The sequence below is a fragment of the Trichoplax adhaerens genome, genomic scaffold, assembly GCF_000150275.1.
Source record: "Trichoplax adhaerens TRIADscaffold_17 genomic scaffold, whole genome shotgun sequence".
In the NCBI taxonomy this organism is placed as follows: Eukaryota; Metazoa; Placozoa; class Uniplacotomia; order Trichoplacea; family Trichoplacidae; genus Trichoplax; species Trichoplax adhaerens.
The window spans coordinates 29,806-43,791 of record NW_002060959.1 but is presented as its reverse complement, the minus strand read 5'-3'; the positions used below and the strand labels follow the sequence as shown (position 1 = coordinate 43,791).

Sequence of the window (13,986 nt, the reverse complement as noted above, 5' to 3'; positions counted from 1 at the left end):
AATTTAAATCAAGCATAAATAAATCTTTTACAAATTACTTGTATCCAGTACCAAAGTTATTGTGTATTATACATTCATACAAAAACTACTTTACCTCACACACTACTTTTTTATAAGGCAAATAATCTATACGTTTCAGTGACTGAACTATCTTGATCAATACTACTAATAACTCGGATTTACCGCCCTATAAGCGACTATTGAAATACTTTATCATTCTTTACAGCTCAGCATCATACTTTCCAATATCTGTTGCAGACTATATAATTAATAAAATTGAAAAGCAGCACATAAATTATCTTTAGTGTAGTTGCTAGGACTTAGACGGTCTTTTTGATAATATATATTGTAACACGCGTACGAGAATAAGGAGCATTACAAAAATTTCACTAATATTAGTCAAATAGCAAAATCGATCTAAACCTGAAGGAGAAGGACAGAAGTATATAAAGACTTGAAGCAAATTCTTAGCTAATAATTTACGCAGACACTGCAATATAAGCATAAGCTATCATTCCAAAACAATAAGTAGAACATACATTATAGAAAATAGATATTATTATTGATATATTGTATATGTTTTATATGGTGCATAAACGCTTTGGATGATCATGTATACCCTTAGTAATTATGTAATACGCTTACAGAAGTATTACTATAATATTCTGAACAATAATTGTACATTACAAAGACATAAATTAGCTGTGACATTGCTATTTACGATTTTGATTCGTCATTCAACTTTAGAACGAGCAGTCAGAATAGAAAGAGTACCAGTAATTATGGAAAGTAATAAAATTTTCAAGAAATACTTTTCACGGTTTTCTATTCCATAAGGTAGCAGTTTTTTGTACTCTATTTCCTTTCTGCAATCTATCTATTCCCTGTTAGTTTAATAAGCATGCTAAGATATTTATTTCTCCTCTACATACGCATAAAATCTGATATAGACAATGCATTAGTGTTATAGGTAAAGAAGTATTTATTTCTCTTCTACTTGTATTTTAAGTCTCATATAAACAATGTATTATCAATGTAATTAAATCTACGACAGTTCTATTCTGAGTAAAATAAATACATGTTAATTTATTTGATGCCATGAAATCGTTTTCATTAAGAAATTGATTAAAACAATACATAATCGACACAGAAGTAATACTTCCTTAAAGCAAGCAAAAGTATGGCAAATGTTGCATCGAACAGCCTGTCAAACTAAGGCACTTTACAGACATCTTATATAAAAATATACCATTAATTACAAGATGTAGGTGTTAAACTAATTTCTCTTTACCTGTGTTCATTTGTAATAAATGATCCTATCGTGATAAAATAATGGCTGTAAAAGATCTGTTATATAGATTTCACAAGCAAAGGTAAAATAACTTGGAAAACGTCAATAAACTTCAACATGAATTAATTTTCTAAATTAAAATAATGAATGGTATTTCACAAGTAGGTGTAAGCACAAGAAACTTTCTCAGTCATCAATTTCTTCATTCTAAGCATCAAAGATCGAACTTTAATCCAGTAGAAAATGTTATGACAATGCAGCATGAAGTAGTAAGTATAAAATCATTCTAAAAATGTAAGGAATGAAATGGTTTGTAAAGCCATAATTTAATTATACTAAATCAAAATTTTCTAGAGTAGCCATTCCACCAGTAAAATTTATGCACATAACATTGCCCGGTCGCCTTTCTAAGTTTATAATTTATCTTTCCAATTCCATTCATACAATCATTACGTAGTGATAATTTTGGCATCAGCAAAATTAATTTTTTTTTAATTCATCGGCTATTAATGTCTCTTTGCAACTTTTCAAAACTGATAGTAATACATCAAATGTCGCTTCTGAAGCAAATGTAGTATACCATGTTTCCAACAGATGAATACACTTGTCAAATCTGACATCGTTCGTATCGGTTATGTCATCAACATCATTAGGATTTAATTTCAATTTTCGACCAAATTCTTTTAATTTCTTTGATTTTATTCTATCAGCTAAATACATGAAGATTTCGCGCCTTCTACCCTCTATATAGAACATCAAAGCATTGAAGTAAATGTGTAATTTCGCTGTAATTATCATGGATTCATTTTCATTACTAAAATTTCTAGCCTAACTTATTAATATCTGTATGTGATCCGAAATACCGAACATCGTTGGCAATAGTGTAGCCTAGTTTATGTAGTCTATGTTGGTATTAAACTACGGTATTAATACTTGAATGCGACAGGTGTGGTATCTTGATAAGAATTCTTCTATGCTACATATACTGTGGCCATGAATTAATCGGGATTAAAGCAACTTAATAACTTAGCTACAAATTTGATACTTAGTGAGGATGTAGTATTGTAAATAAATAAATCTTAATAAGTAACATATCATTTATCAAATGTTATTGTTAAAATCCATAGCAAATATAGGTAAATAATTAAGGACATAATCAACGGTATATATGATTGACTATCAAATCTGAGCATTAAGCTAATGTATGTTGCAAGAAAGTAATTAAAATAAGCAGATGACTATTACTAATTTACCATCTTTTATGGGATCCGTAGCTCTTCCACCTTGATCAGAATTCATACAACAGGTTTAATATTCTGGATTAGTATTGATAGAAAGCATACTCGGATACAGTATGCATAAACACAATATGTTTTTTAGTTAAGCAAACTTATAAATTCCTTCAAGTAGTTAGATATAGAATTACTGCAGGTAAGGATTCTATCAACTAGTCTAATATAAGGTAAATTTTATCTTCTCGTAAAATTATCTCAAATGCATAAAATAGGCTATACGTTAAGGTTGTAGAAATACCACTACAAAATAAATTACATACTTGAATATGACTAATGATCAAGGTTAGTAAAATCAATAGACTTGCCTAATACATAATTATTTAAAGTATCATACGACTTGTCTATCAATCAATGACCTACAATCAACTTACTGATGGGATATCTACCTAGTTGAACTTTGTTTGCTATCCTTTATTATTCTAAGTATGAATGATTCAGTGAATGACTATATCACTCTGGAATAATGGGTATAGTAAACTTTGTGAAAAGCTACCTTGAAGAACTTGCTAGAAAGTTTATTTTACAGCGCTTTTAAAACTAATACTTGATATACTAAATAGCAAGAATCCTAAATTGACTTATATATGGAAACAATATATTAACTACCTTGTTCAGCAGTAGTTATTGCAGGTTTAATCGAGCTGTCAATTGTAGTAGCTGTATTCGGAGCCGACGAGACTGCCATGGTACTTTGGCCTCCGGTTATGGTGTTGTCTGGAATAAAGAATAACCTCTTTTAACCAACTTTAATCGACAGCTGTAATACACTACATGGATAATATGCCTAGTATATGCTCTAAATGACTAAAAATTAAATATCTGGTAATATTTTATACATCAATATAATCTAATACTAGTACATTATAAATTGTTTTCCGTGATAGTGACACGATATCACAGTTTATTGTAATTTGATATTCCTTATAAAACGAATATAAATTCATAGTGAGTTTTACGTTATATTAGATTAATTTAAATACCAATCTCGTCTGCGACATCAGCCCTCTTAATAACTTTTAGCGCCGCTTTTAATTTATTTTTGGTAGCAGATTTACCATATATTCCATGCCATTTATCCAAAAATTCAAAACCACGATCAAAGTGGTCGTTACTCTTATTTTGAATCTTTTTAATATCAATCTTTCCTTCTCGATCCAACCTTGGTACTAATTTAATCCAATCTTCTTGTAGTTTATCTGCCACATCAAAGAGATATTCGGTAGTATCTGCAACATTTGATTAGTAATAGCATTTATCTAATTGATGGACTTTAAATCATAGATTCATGTATTACAATACGTAAAGCTAAAAATGTCTACTAGGACGCTGCTAGTACTTGTTATATAATTTATCATACCAGTACTCTGCTGACGATTAATTTTTGATCCACTATTACCTATACAATAGAAAAAATCAAAAGGAAATTATGTAATTAGTTGATAACCTGATTCTTATTGCAGGTTTATAACATAAGCATCATGCTATGTAGGCTTGATAAAGTTAGCGGTAGCGGCCAATTACTTATAGCTAGTTTAATCTTGCTAATGCAGTAATTTTAAGTAGAATAGAACATTAATTAAGTAATCGTAATGTAAGTTAGTTTGTTTAGCTATGATAACTTTTAGTACAAATTTTTTTTCAAAGTAAAAGTGCACATTGTTATATGTGCATTTATAAAATCAAATCATAGCAGAACAATCTATATTAACTAAACTATTAACTTATCATTTCTTTCTGTTGTAACTTCTCTAAGTATTACACTAGTTAATTCTGTTACATTGAGCCTTGATTGCACTTTTTGTTAATTATAATCTATCTGTTTAAATCCCTAATTTCATGCCTTTGACTTTGATACATTGCGATATCGTGTCTTTGTGACATTTATAACTAAAAGGATTTTGTCAATTCTGTAGCATTTATACAATATGATATATGTCTTACTCTTTCACTGAATATATTCTAGTTATTTTAAATGAACAATTTTATGTACTTGACCTTGATCTTTATTACTGTTTAATGCTTGCTGGCTCTCACTACATATAGGTTTTAAATTTCAAGTAGTAATTATACATATTTATCTCTCATTAATTAATTTCATTATACTGTAACTATTAGTTATTCTAGTGATCAACTCTACTGCTGTGTCGATACTAATCTTAATTCATGATGCAATAACTCTAATATTCATATTAGTATAGTAGTTAATTAACAATTTTCTACGTCAAGTAAAAATATTAAACAATGACGATATTTACCAGGATCTTGGGTTATCTCATCCGGATCGATGTTTATCTTTTCTGCAACTGCAGCTAAATTAGCTTCATAGAGAGCTTTAATTAGCTCTAACTTGTTGAAACTTTTCCCTTTCGTATTATGTTGTACATGTAACATCTCCGCACATTGGTCATTGACATCGAGAGGATTATTGGCTTTAATAGTTTTAATTTGGGTCTGATCAAAATCTAGGACTCTAGCTAAGTCTTTCCATTCTGCGCCAATATCTTTGATAATCAGGTTAAAATAGCGTTGTGCAGCTATCGTTATGTAAAAAGAGATATACGTATTTTGATTATTTGCACTGCGGTGTTGAAGATAGTTTTAATGATTAGACATAAAGACGATAATGTATAAACGTTATATCAGCAAATATAGTTGTAAATTACTAGCAAGTATCGCTTACGTGAATCTGGATTATTAACTCGCACAGTTTCGCCATTGTAAAGAAAAATTTCGAATGTTCTTACAACGCTTGTAATAATTTAATAGACAATAATTATTAGATTTGTATAAAAATGGTAAAAATTGATAGTACTTTAATACAAGATTAATGTAATTTCTGTAGTAGACATATCGGCAATGTCTTAATTTATATTACTTGAACTTTAATTCCTTAATAAACTAGGGCACTATTAACAGTTATTGTTATGTGTAGAACTTATAGCATTCTTTTTCACTTATATTCTGCTATTATGGGTCGAATTCACTAAATTTTGCTTTAAATTTTCAGAAATTAGCAAAAGTCTATATTAGTATGAAACAAAATGGTATCTGGGCAAAGATCACATCTCAATCAGATAAAAATAGGAATTGACGTATTTAATAAGCAGAAATTATCTATTTCGATCTTAGTCGCTATAATTGCAGTCTAGATCACTTACAAATGGATAAAAGTTAATGGATTAAACATATTTTCATTGTATTATAATGATAACGAGACAGCAGGATAATATGTACGTAGATCGCTTTGCAGGTTAATGATCTATCTACACTTTATACCTAAATCGAGTCTGATTGTTTAAAATTCATGATGCTATGTGACGTCGATATTCCTGACGACAGTAGATAATAAGAAATTAAAGAAGTAGTTTATCAGCTGCTAATTTACGGTAACTTAAGGGAAATTCTTACAGATTAGATATTATAATAATATGCAGCATAAATTAACGAAAGTAACTGATAGTTGTTAGCTAGTAAACTTGTACCGTAGATACTTATTCGTTTGCTATCTATCTTAATTTTATTTTATTATAGCAGAACATCGAATTATACGAATTTTATAGAAAAACTATAGCGTAGTATTTGGAAGATAATTAAAACGTTAAAGCGTAGTTTGGAATTCGCCGATATTAGCACTTTTTGATCTATGTTTTGAGGCACATTTACGTAGATAATCGAAATGGTTTAATAAAGTTATCTAAGCAGAGCTCGTAGATGTTTATATAGATTAGCTGTACGATTTAACTGATGGACATTTCAATAAAATTGAAGTTCTGAAGTTTAGCTCTAGAAGAGATTGTGGTATGATAAATTTGATAAATACTAAGTTTATCTGACTATTCAAGTGATCAGTAACCAGTCTACTGTAGATTTCACTACTTTTAATAATCACAACTTGTTATTTTCGTGAGTCCATTTATAGGTAATTCAATTTAAGATGATAATTTATATAAAGACTTTAACACCTTACTCTTAGCAAGTACATATATTGACTGCAGACAAGCCGATAGAGATGCTAATTAATGGAGTGGAGTCTTACCAGCCATTTCGTAACAAGTTATCAAGTACAAAGTAGAAATTGATGATAACTGCTTCCTAAAATGTTTACTTACGTTTTATCCATTTCAAACAGCGACTAAAGCTGACTTTATTTATAATAAAATGAGCAATTTCAATGTCCTAAACGTCGATCAATAAAGAATAAAAACTGAGAAAGTTAACTTAAGATCAATGCAGCCACTTTGATGCACATTGGAGGTTATCGAATGCCGAGCAGAATAAATATGGTAGAGCGCTATTTAATTAATATAGCCACTGCAGGTCAGGATCGATGTCTGCTCAAGGCCTTAGCATCCATTTTAAATACGCGTGCGTAATAATATTCATATAGCAGTTACGTCATCTTGTAATTATAATTAAAGCCGAGATTGTGGATTAATTGATTACAAGAAGCTCTAGGCTCGAAACATCTCTAATATGGAAAGAATGGCCAATGTGGCACTATCTAGGTAATTAGAGCAATAAATATAAAACTTAAAACTAATAAGTTAATCAATCGATGTAATAATTACTTCGTTGATGATGAAAATGAATGCAAAATTTTACCTGCATTTTCCATGAAAGGGCTAAATCTATCTAGAAAAAGTATCTAATAATAAGATTAATTTCACTAAGTAGAGTAATATTGCTTTGTATCGTGCATTTAGAAGTCTTAAAATGATTGTTACTCGTATTCGTACTGTAAATTATAAGATATAAGTAAGTCGGCATCAATTAGTTAGCAGAGATGATTCTACTCGTAGTAATCTACACGTATGCAGCTCATTTCTGCTTTCTTGTTATGAAAATTTTATTAGCTTAACTATGGAGCTGATATATCGAATTGGTAACTCGGGCAGGAAGATCTCTTTGCTTGGCTTACAGAACACCGACAAACGTAGTGTAGAGTCATCATTGAATTCACTTTCAGTATATAAGTTGACCACTGACCGGTTACCATATTTCTCTCTTTTGTATCACGATTTGTAATTAAATTATATTACAAAATCGTATATCCTATGTTTAAGTAGTTTAATAAAGTAAAATGAGACTGTTTAATTAGCATTAGTCATAACAATTGGGGATGATGATATGAGTATAAACCATCTGACATTCGCTATCTACGACTTGTCTTCCAACTCCATCATTGCTGCCCATATCTTTTGCATATCGCGGCCATAAAGATAATCAAAATTTTTAATTTAATTATGTAAATAAAGCACTGACACTATTGCCTGATATTCACATCTTGAAGGTAAGCTGATCGAATGGACATCAAGGATCATACAGTCCAAAACTATAGACATTTCTTATTAAATATATGAAACGATTATTTGCGTATAGTTGCTACCAGTATCATTTATATTAACTTTATAGCATGAACGAATCAAAAGCTAATGCATATAGGTAAAGGAAATAACGTCAATAAGCGATAAGACTAACTCATGTAATTTACACTTAAAGTCACCTAATGTAAAAACATTTCAGATATCTTCGCACACAGTAGACAACATAACGAATTTCTTACAAGCTTGAAATTGATCTTACATGCACAAAAAGAAAAGAGCAGGAACTGAGGTATAAGAAAATATCAAGTTATCGGCAATTAATCAACGGATCGTTTTCGTGATCTTACCAATCTATGACATATCATGAACCATAATAAATTTGATCAGTAATTTGGATTGACCTTTTTACGTATTGTAGGGGAATTCATCATCAAAGCTAGATCCACTATCAGCCAAAGTGTCGAAAATTAATATAACACTAGGCAATTAGAGCTGGTGTTATTAAGCGTCATTATATTTTAGATCTGCACAATTCGATGAACTGCGGTCATATATATATCGTATTGAATTCGCTTTGAGAGGGCCTAATTTCGTCACTCGTAGGACTTCCATTTAACCTAGCTTCTCATTTGAATGCTCTACGAAATATCAGCTCATGCTAACGAGATCCATGATGAATAAAGATATTTAAATTTAAGCGTAGTATCGACCGGCGTAGTTACTACATAAACTTAGGTAGAAACTATATTTTGCTTTGAAATCTTTTAGTCTGGGTCTTTTCTTAGCTCACGTTGATATTGGAAATGGTAGTAGTATATAATCTTCTCGGCTCTCTTTGGCTTTTTAAAACTTCATTAAGGATATACTACCTATTGACGACTTGAAATAGACTTGAAAATGATCGTTGTAGATTTCAAAAGGATTCGACAGGCAATTTGACAATAGTAAACTACAGTAAAACCCAGAAAATTTGTATTGTTTATTTTTCTAGATTAATCAATGATTGATATAAGCAGACTAAACTACATCTTTCTGACTGAGAAACTCTAAGAAGCTGATTACGAGATTTCTCACCTCATATGATTGCTACTGTATCACAGCGTAGTGAACTAATCGGGTAAAATCAGTAAAGCTAGTTATGATAGACTATGACTTAGATCATGTCAATCTGTCAATTCTTCGATTTGTGTTTTTAAGAAGGAAAGTGGTGCTCCTGATGCTTTCAGAACCTTGCTGATTCTGACTTACGAATTGTAATTCTTTTTGTATCACTACAGGCTTATATAAAGCTAAAGAAAGCTGAAGATTTTAAAGGTGGTTAAAATCTATTTCAGAATCTCGTAAGCTTGCAGATGAATGGTCATAATCTCTTTTCAGCCGCAAATAGAAAAATCGCGAGCATGATTTAGATCAAACTGTTATATGTATTCTGATTCATGTCATCATGGAGCAGTATAAAGGCGCTGTCCACATATCAGAACTCATAACTTCGCATCTATCATAAAGCTAAATGCTTAATTTCGCCAATTGCTGAATAAACAAAGTGTTATGGACTGATAAGTTTTCGTTACGCGTATGACTAAATTTTATAAGTACATTCGTCGAAACATTTATCCAATAAAGGTAAATGTCTGGAGAAAATTGATAAATTTAACAAATTAGATTTCGATGTGCTAAGTCATAACACCTTCATCATTATTGTAGCAGTATTTGATGTTAGTTGGCTAGCCGACCCTATCGATTATTGCAAGCTCTGATGTACTTTCTGTTAGTAGGGAAATAGTTGTACTTAACAAGTAAAATGGAATCATTAACTACAGTATAGCTATCATTTTCAATTGCACAAAAAATTAGTGAACATGGTGGTGGACGATAATTACTTATAAATTTTATTTAAGATATCCTTTTTTAATGCTACAATTCAATTACTTTATATTATAACAGATTTCGTACATGGATACTGAAATTTAATATTTTTTATATGGGTTGATATGCTGTAGGTTTAGTAAGTTCTAGATAATTGTAGGGTGGCTGGTATAGGGTTTCTCTTTGACTGCAGTACCCATCCATCAAAAATGATTGTAGTAGAGCCAGGAACACATAAGAGAGCAGACAGCATTGAATCCATTGGCTGTCTTTTCTACACTTGTAGGTAAGTTAGTGTCAACAGCTGAGCGTTATGCAAAATAAGCTATCGCCCTGTTGTCTCCTCTCTTTACATGTAAGACAGTATTGTGTGGTTAAAACTAGATGAAAGGCTGACAGTTATTTTGCTTATATCCTTCAACAAAAAGATATGTCGCTCTATTACCTTGCTCTTCTTCAATATTAGTCAAGGGCGAAGTATACATTGCCTTCGCTCTTGATCCGGCAGGCAGCACTCTATCGTCAAAAAGGGATAAAACTTTCCATACTTTAGTCAACATGGCAGAGTTGCTGTTACAAATCTTCTTCTTTGTAACAAGAAACCGGGTCTTAAACACTATCTTCACTAGTACTTGTGTTCCAAACTAACTTAGGGACCTATCGTAGTTGAACGAACTCTCAGCTACACAAAAAAACTACTATTGAGTAATAGGTTTAAACACTTTACTTTATTTTCGTTAACCTTAGTCGTAAAATGTACTAAAGATAAACGTAAGAATATTCTTAGCAATAATAGTCACAAGATCCTGCAAATGACTAGCTGGAACTGAGAAGCTAAGCTAGTGCTCCGCTTTTTATAGTCTCGCCGATGGTACACTTGTGAATATTCTTGAAATAGCGGCTTACACTGTACAGTATGCATATCCTAGTATAGCAACTAGAGCCTCAAGGCTCTGCAAAGTAATTGATCTTACACTTAAGGTGTTATTGATTAACGTTTACAGACTAAACGTGTTAGCTCCGACATGTCAACAATAATGAACAAGTACTTATGAATAAACATTAATATCTAATAAGCTACTGGAGCAAACAATAATTTAAATGAGATATTTTAATTAACTTAGCAATTAATATTTCGGAGCATGGCTCCGTAACAGTTGCATACTGTCGAAGATAAAAAAGAGTATAGTAAAGTACCCTCAGTTCGGAAGTAAACAAGCTGCAAAATCAATATCGGATAGTAGTCCCTGTCCCGACTCCAGCTTGTAGCAAGTCTGCATCATCAAAGTTTTGCCAATCCAAAGTTCCAGGAGTCGACAGCCTAGCTCGTTCTCCACTTTTGCAATCATGCCAAGGTATAAATTGACGTTTTTCCAAGGACGAGGTGAGTTTTATCATTATATGTTTGCTTTAGCTAAATGTTGGCTATCAATTTCGTGGCTTGACCATGGAGGAATGGAAATCCGTTAAAGCAGGTTAGTCTTGCTTTACCATCTGCTGCTGTCAGAGTGCAATGTTGTCGGAGTCGACCATGTTTGTTTTAGTATAAGAAGCTTAAACGGAATAGCCTGTCATGGTACTACCATGATCAGCCAATCGTAGTCGCAATACTGCAAGCTAGGCTAGGCTGCAGCTTTGATGATTTACTGTAGTCAACCAATTTCAATACCAGGTTGTTTGCTTGTAGATACAGTTGCAGCTTACTTACACCACGATTAACAGTTGAAAATGAGTTGCTTGTTTTTTCATCAATAACCTGAAAGAATTTGGAAATGATCAAAGAATTCTAACACTCTAAACTAGATGTTAATCAACATGATATCTTTACTGTTTGACATTAACGTGATGTAGATCAATGGAGGAAGATGATCAGCAAATGAGCACTTTAACTTTCAATATGTTATCCAACTTATGTAGAAATTAAATTTCCGTTTTCCAGTTGCCTGTATTGGAAGTCGATGATCGCATATTATGTCGAAATCATGCTATTGCTGTCTATCTGGCTAAAGAACTAGGTATATTTCATGCTTTATGTTATTAAAGCTCTTGCGCTTTTTTTATGATTTCAATAATCTTGAATACAAACTCTTAGAGAGTTGTTCGGCGCTTTCATTGGTTTACGTGTCAACCATTTCAATTAGATCTGATACAGATTCTATCTATACCTTTGATGATATCGTTGAAAATGTTCTAATAGATGTTTAATGATTACAACTATTGCATTTCAACACGTGATTCCAAGATTTTAAATGAAGATAGACGTTAAAAAAAAGGTATAATACTTTCTGCAATTATTATGTTGCAAAGATAATTCCAAAGGGTAAAAACATGATATTCGTAATTGTACTCATGCAGTCATACTTGTATATTACTTCAAAGATGATTTTAAGCAGGTGAACTTGAAATACCGTTTACGCTTGACTATTTAAATATGCTTAGGCTAAACGGTTACGAAAGCTCCCCTTTATTGTTCCTGAATTTTATAATTGCAAGTCTAGATTTAAAATGAAACTTTAATTAGATAAAAGTTACAATCTTGTAATGGGCTCCATGTTAGATACAGCCGACAGCATGATTATTAAGGTGGCATTATATAACGATTTTTCCCTAGAAGAATGAGTTACTTGTTTGAGTGATATTTTTAATACCTCTAACACAATAAACTAGTCTTAATTTGCAAAGCGTGAAATAGGCATCGTCGAGGGTCACTGTGGATGATTTGGTGTCATTTCAAGATACCATACTACTTGATTGCTGCACTTGAGTGCTGACAAGTATGACTGTGTTCGAAAAAATTAGGGGGATACATAGCCAGCAAAGCAGTAAAAAGTGGCGGAATTAAGCTTATCACAATTGTGTAATTAGCTTGTAGACGTTGCAAAATCTTGCAGCCCTTTTATACCAACAAATTGAGATTGACTATTAACATAGGATGTATGGTACTGAAGTGATGTTTCCAGCTGTAGAGAGTATCTTTCCAAGAAATTTGAATTCGGCTTATAGAAACATTATGGAAAAAGTAGTTATACTTTATTCGATGATGCTATTTTCTTCATTAATAAAATGAGACCTACCTTCAGTGTGTAGTAGTGTAGGCTTTGCAATGTGTTAATCGCCAATTACACTGTATTTCAAGGGAATAATTTCAATCCTAATAGAGCTCGTTCTTAATCCATTCTTAATTGGCTATAGAAGCGTGGGTAAATGAACTATAGCAATGCTGGTTATTCCAATCGACTAGTTTTAACGTAATGTAAAAACTACATAACACGATCGTATCATCATTATAGTGATTTTGTAAAATACGAACTAAAACTAAAGGTCAGTAAGAGTATATTTAGTTGCAGTGACGAGTTAACAAAACATAATATTACAGATCTACAAAAAAAAGCGCCTGCAGTTCAAGTATGCATATTTTATAACTTAAAATACCCTAAAATATAGTTCATTTAGCTCTGAAACTCTTACGATACGATTACGTGTGTTGTGTTAGTAACCAATTATTAAAGTAAGATGGCGAGGAGATAAAATACACTTGGCAAATTCATAATCCGTATCCACTAGGCAGTAGTTTAATTCTTATTTGGTTGCCCCAAAAATCTTGGCTTAGGATTGTTAGGGAGGCCAACACATCTTCTGCCACAACCGAGATTGCAACACGAAAATGAACGGGATCCTTTCCTCTAAAGTAGTCTTAACTATCTAAGCGACTAACTCTAAACACTCTTTAATCTACCAAACTTAGATTCGAGTCTTAGAAGATAGAATACTCACGCTAAGAATCAAAACTGTATTCTAAAAGCTATTTACTAAAATATCCGATTGAACTCATAACTTGCAATCTACTGCTAATCACTAATAATCATCTGTTATCAACTAACTTATCGACTTCCTCAATTAAAACTAAACTTTATTGTATTATCCATATGTGATATTTTGTAAGTTAAACTAAATATTTATTGTACTATCAAGAAAGGGAAAATTGCATGATCTTATAAGCAAATCTAAAACTTCAGGTATTCTTGCATAATCTTATAATCGTAAGCTTAAGCTACTTTACGAGTTACACTACGTTATCTTAATTAATTGGAGATCGAATTGATTTTCGATTCCTTCGTTGGTTTAACAAAATTACACAATTTATTTGATGATTTCTGAAATTCATCTTTCTTTTTCTTGAGTAAGAACTTTGATGTATAATAATGAATAA

At 31.6% G+C, this 13,986-nt stretch overlaps 1 protein-coding gene across 1 annotated transcript; it reads right to left on the bottom strand.

Annotated features, from left to right (window-relative positions):
• Window positions 1-1,771: 1,771 nt before the first annotated feature.
• TRIADDRAFT_60659 (uncharacterized protein) lies at window positions 1,772-3,271 on the bottom strand (the record flags this gene model as incomplete). The annotated part of the gene is made up of 2 exons (XM_002116618.1): window positions 1,772-2,034; window positions 3,193-3,271. The coding sequence occupies 2 exons, from the start codon at window positions 3,269-3,271 to the stop codon at window positions 1,772-1,774; spliced, it is 342 nt and encodes a 113-aa protein (XP_002116654.1).
• Between the last annotated feature and the right edge of the window lie 10,715 nt (window positions 3,272-13,986).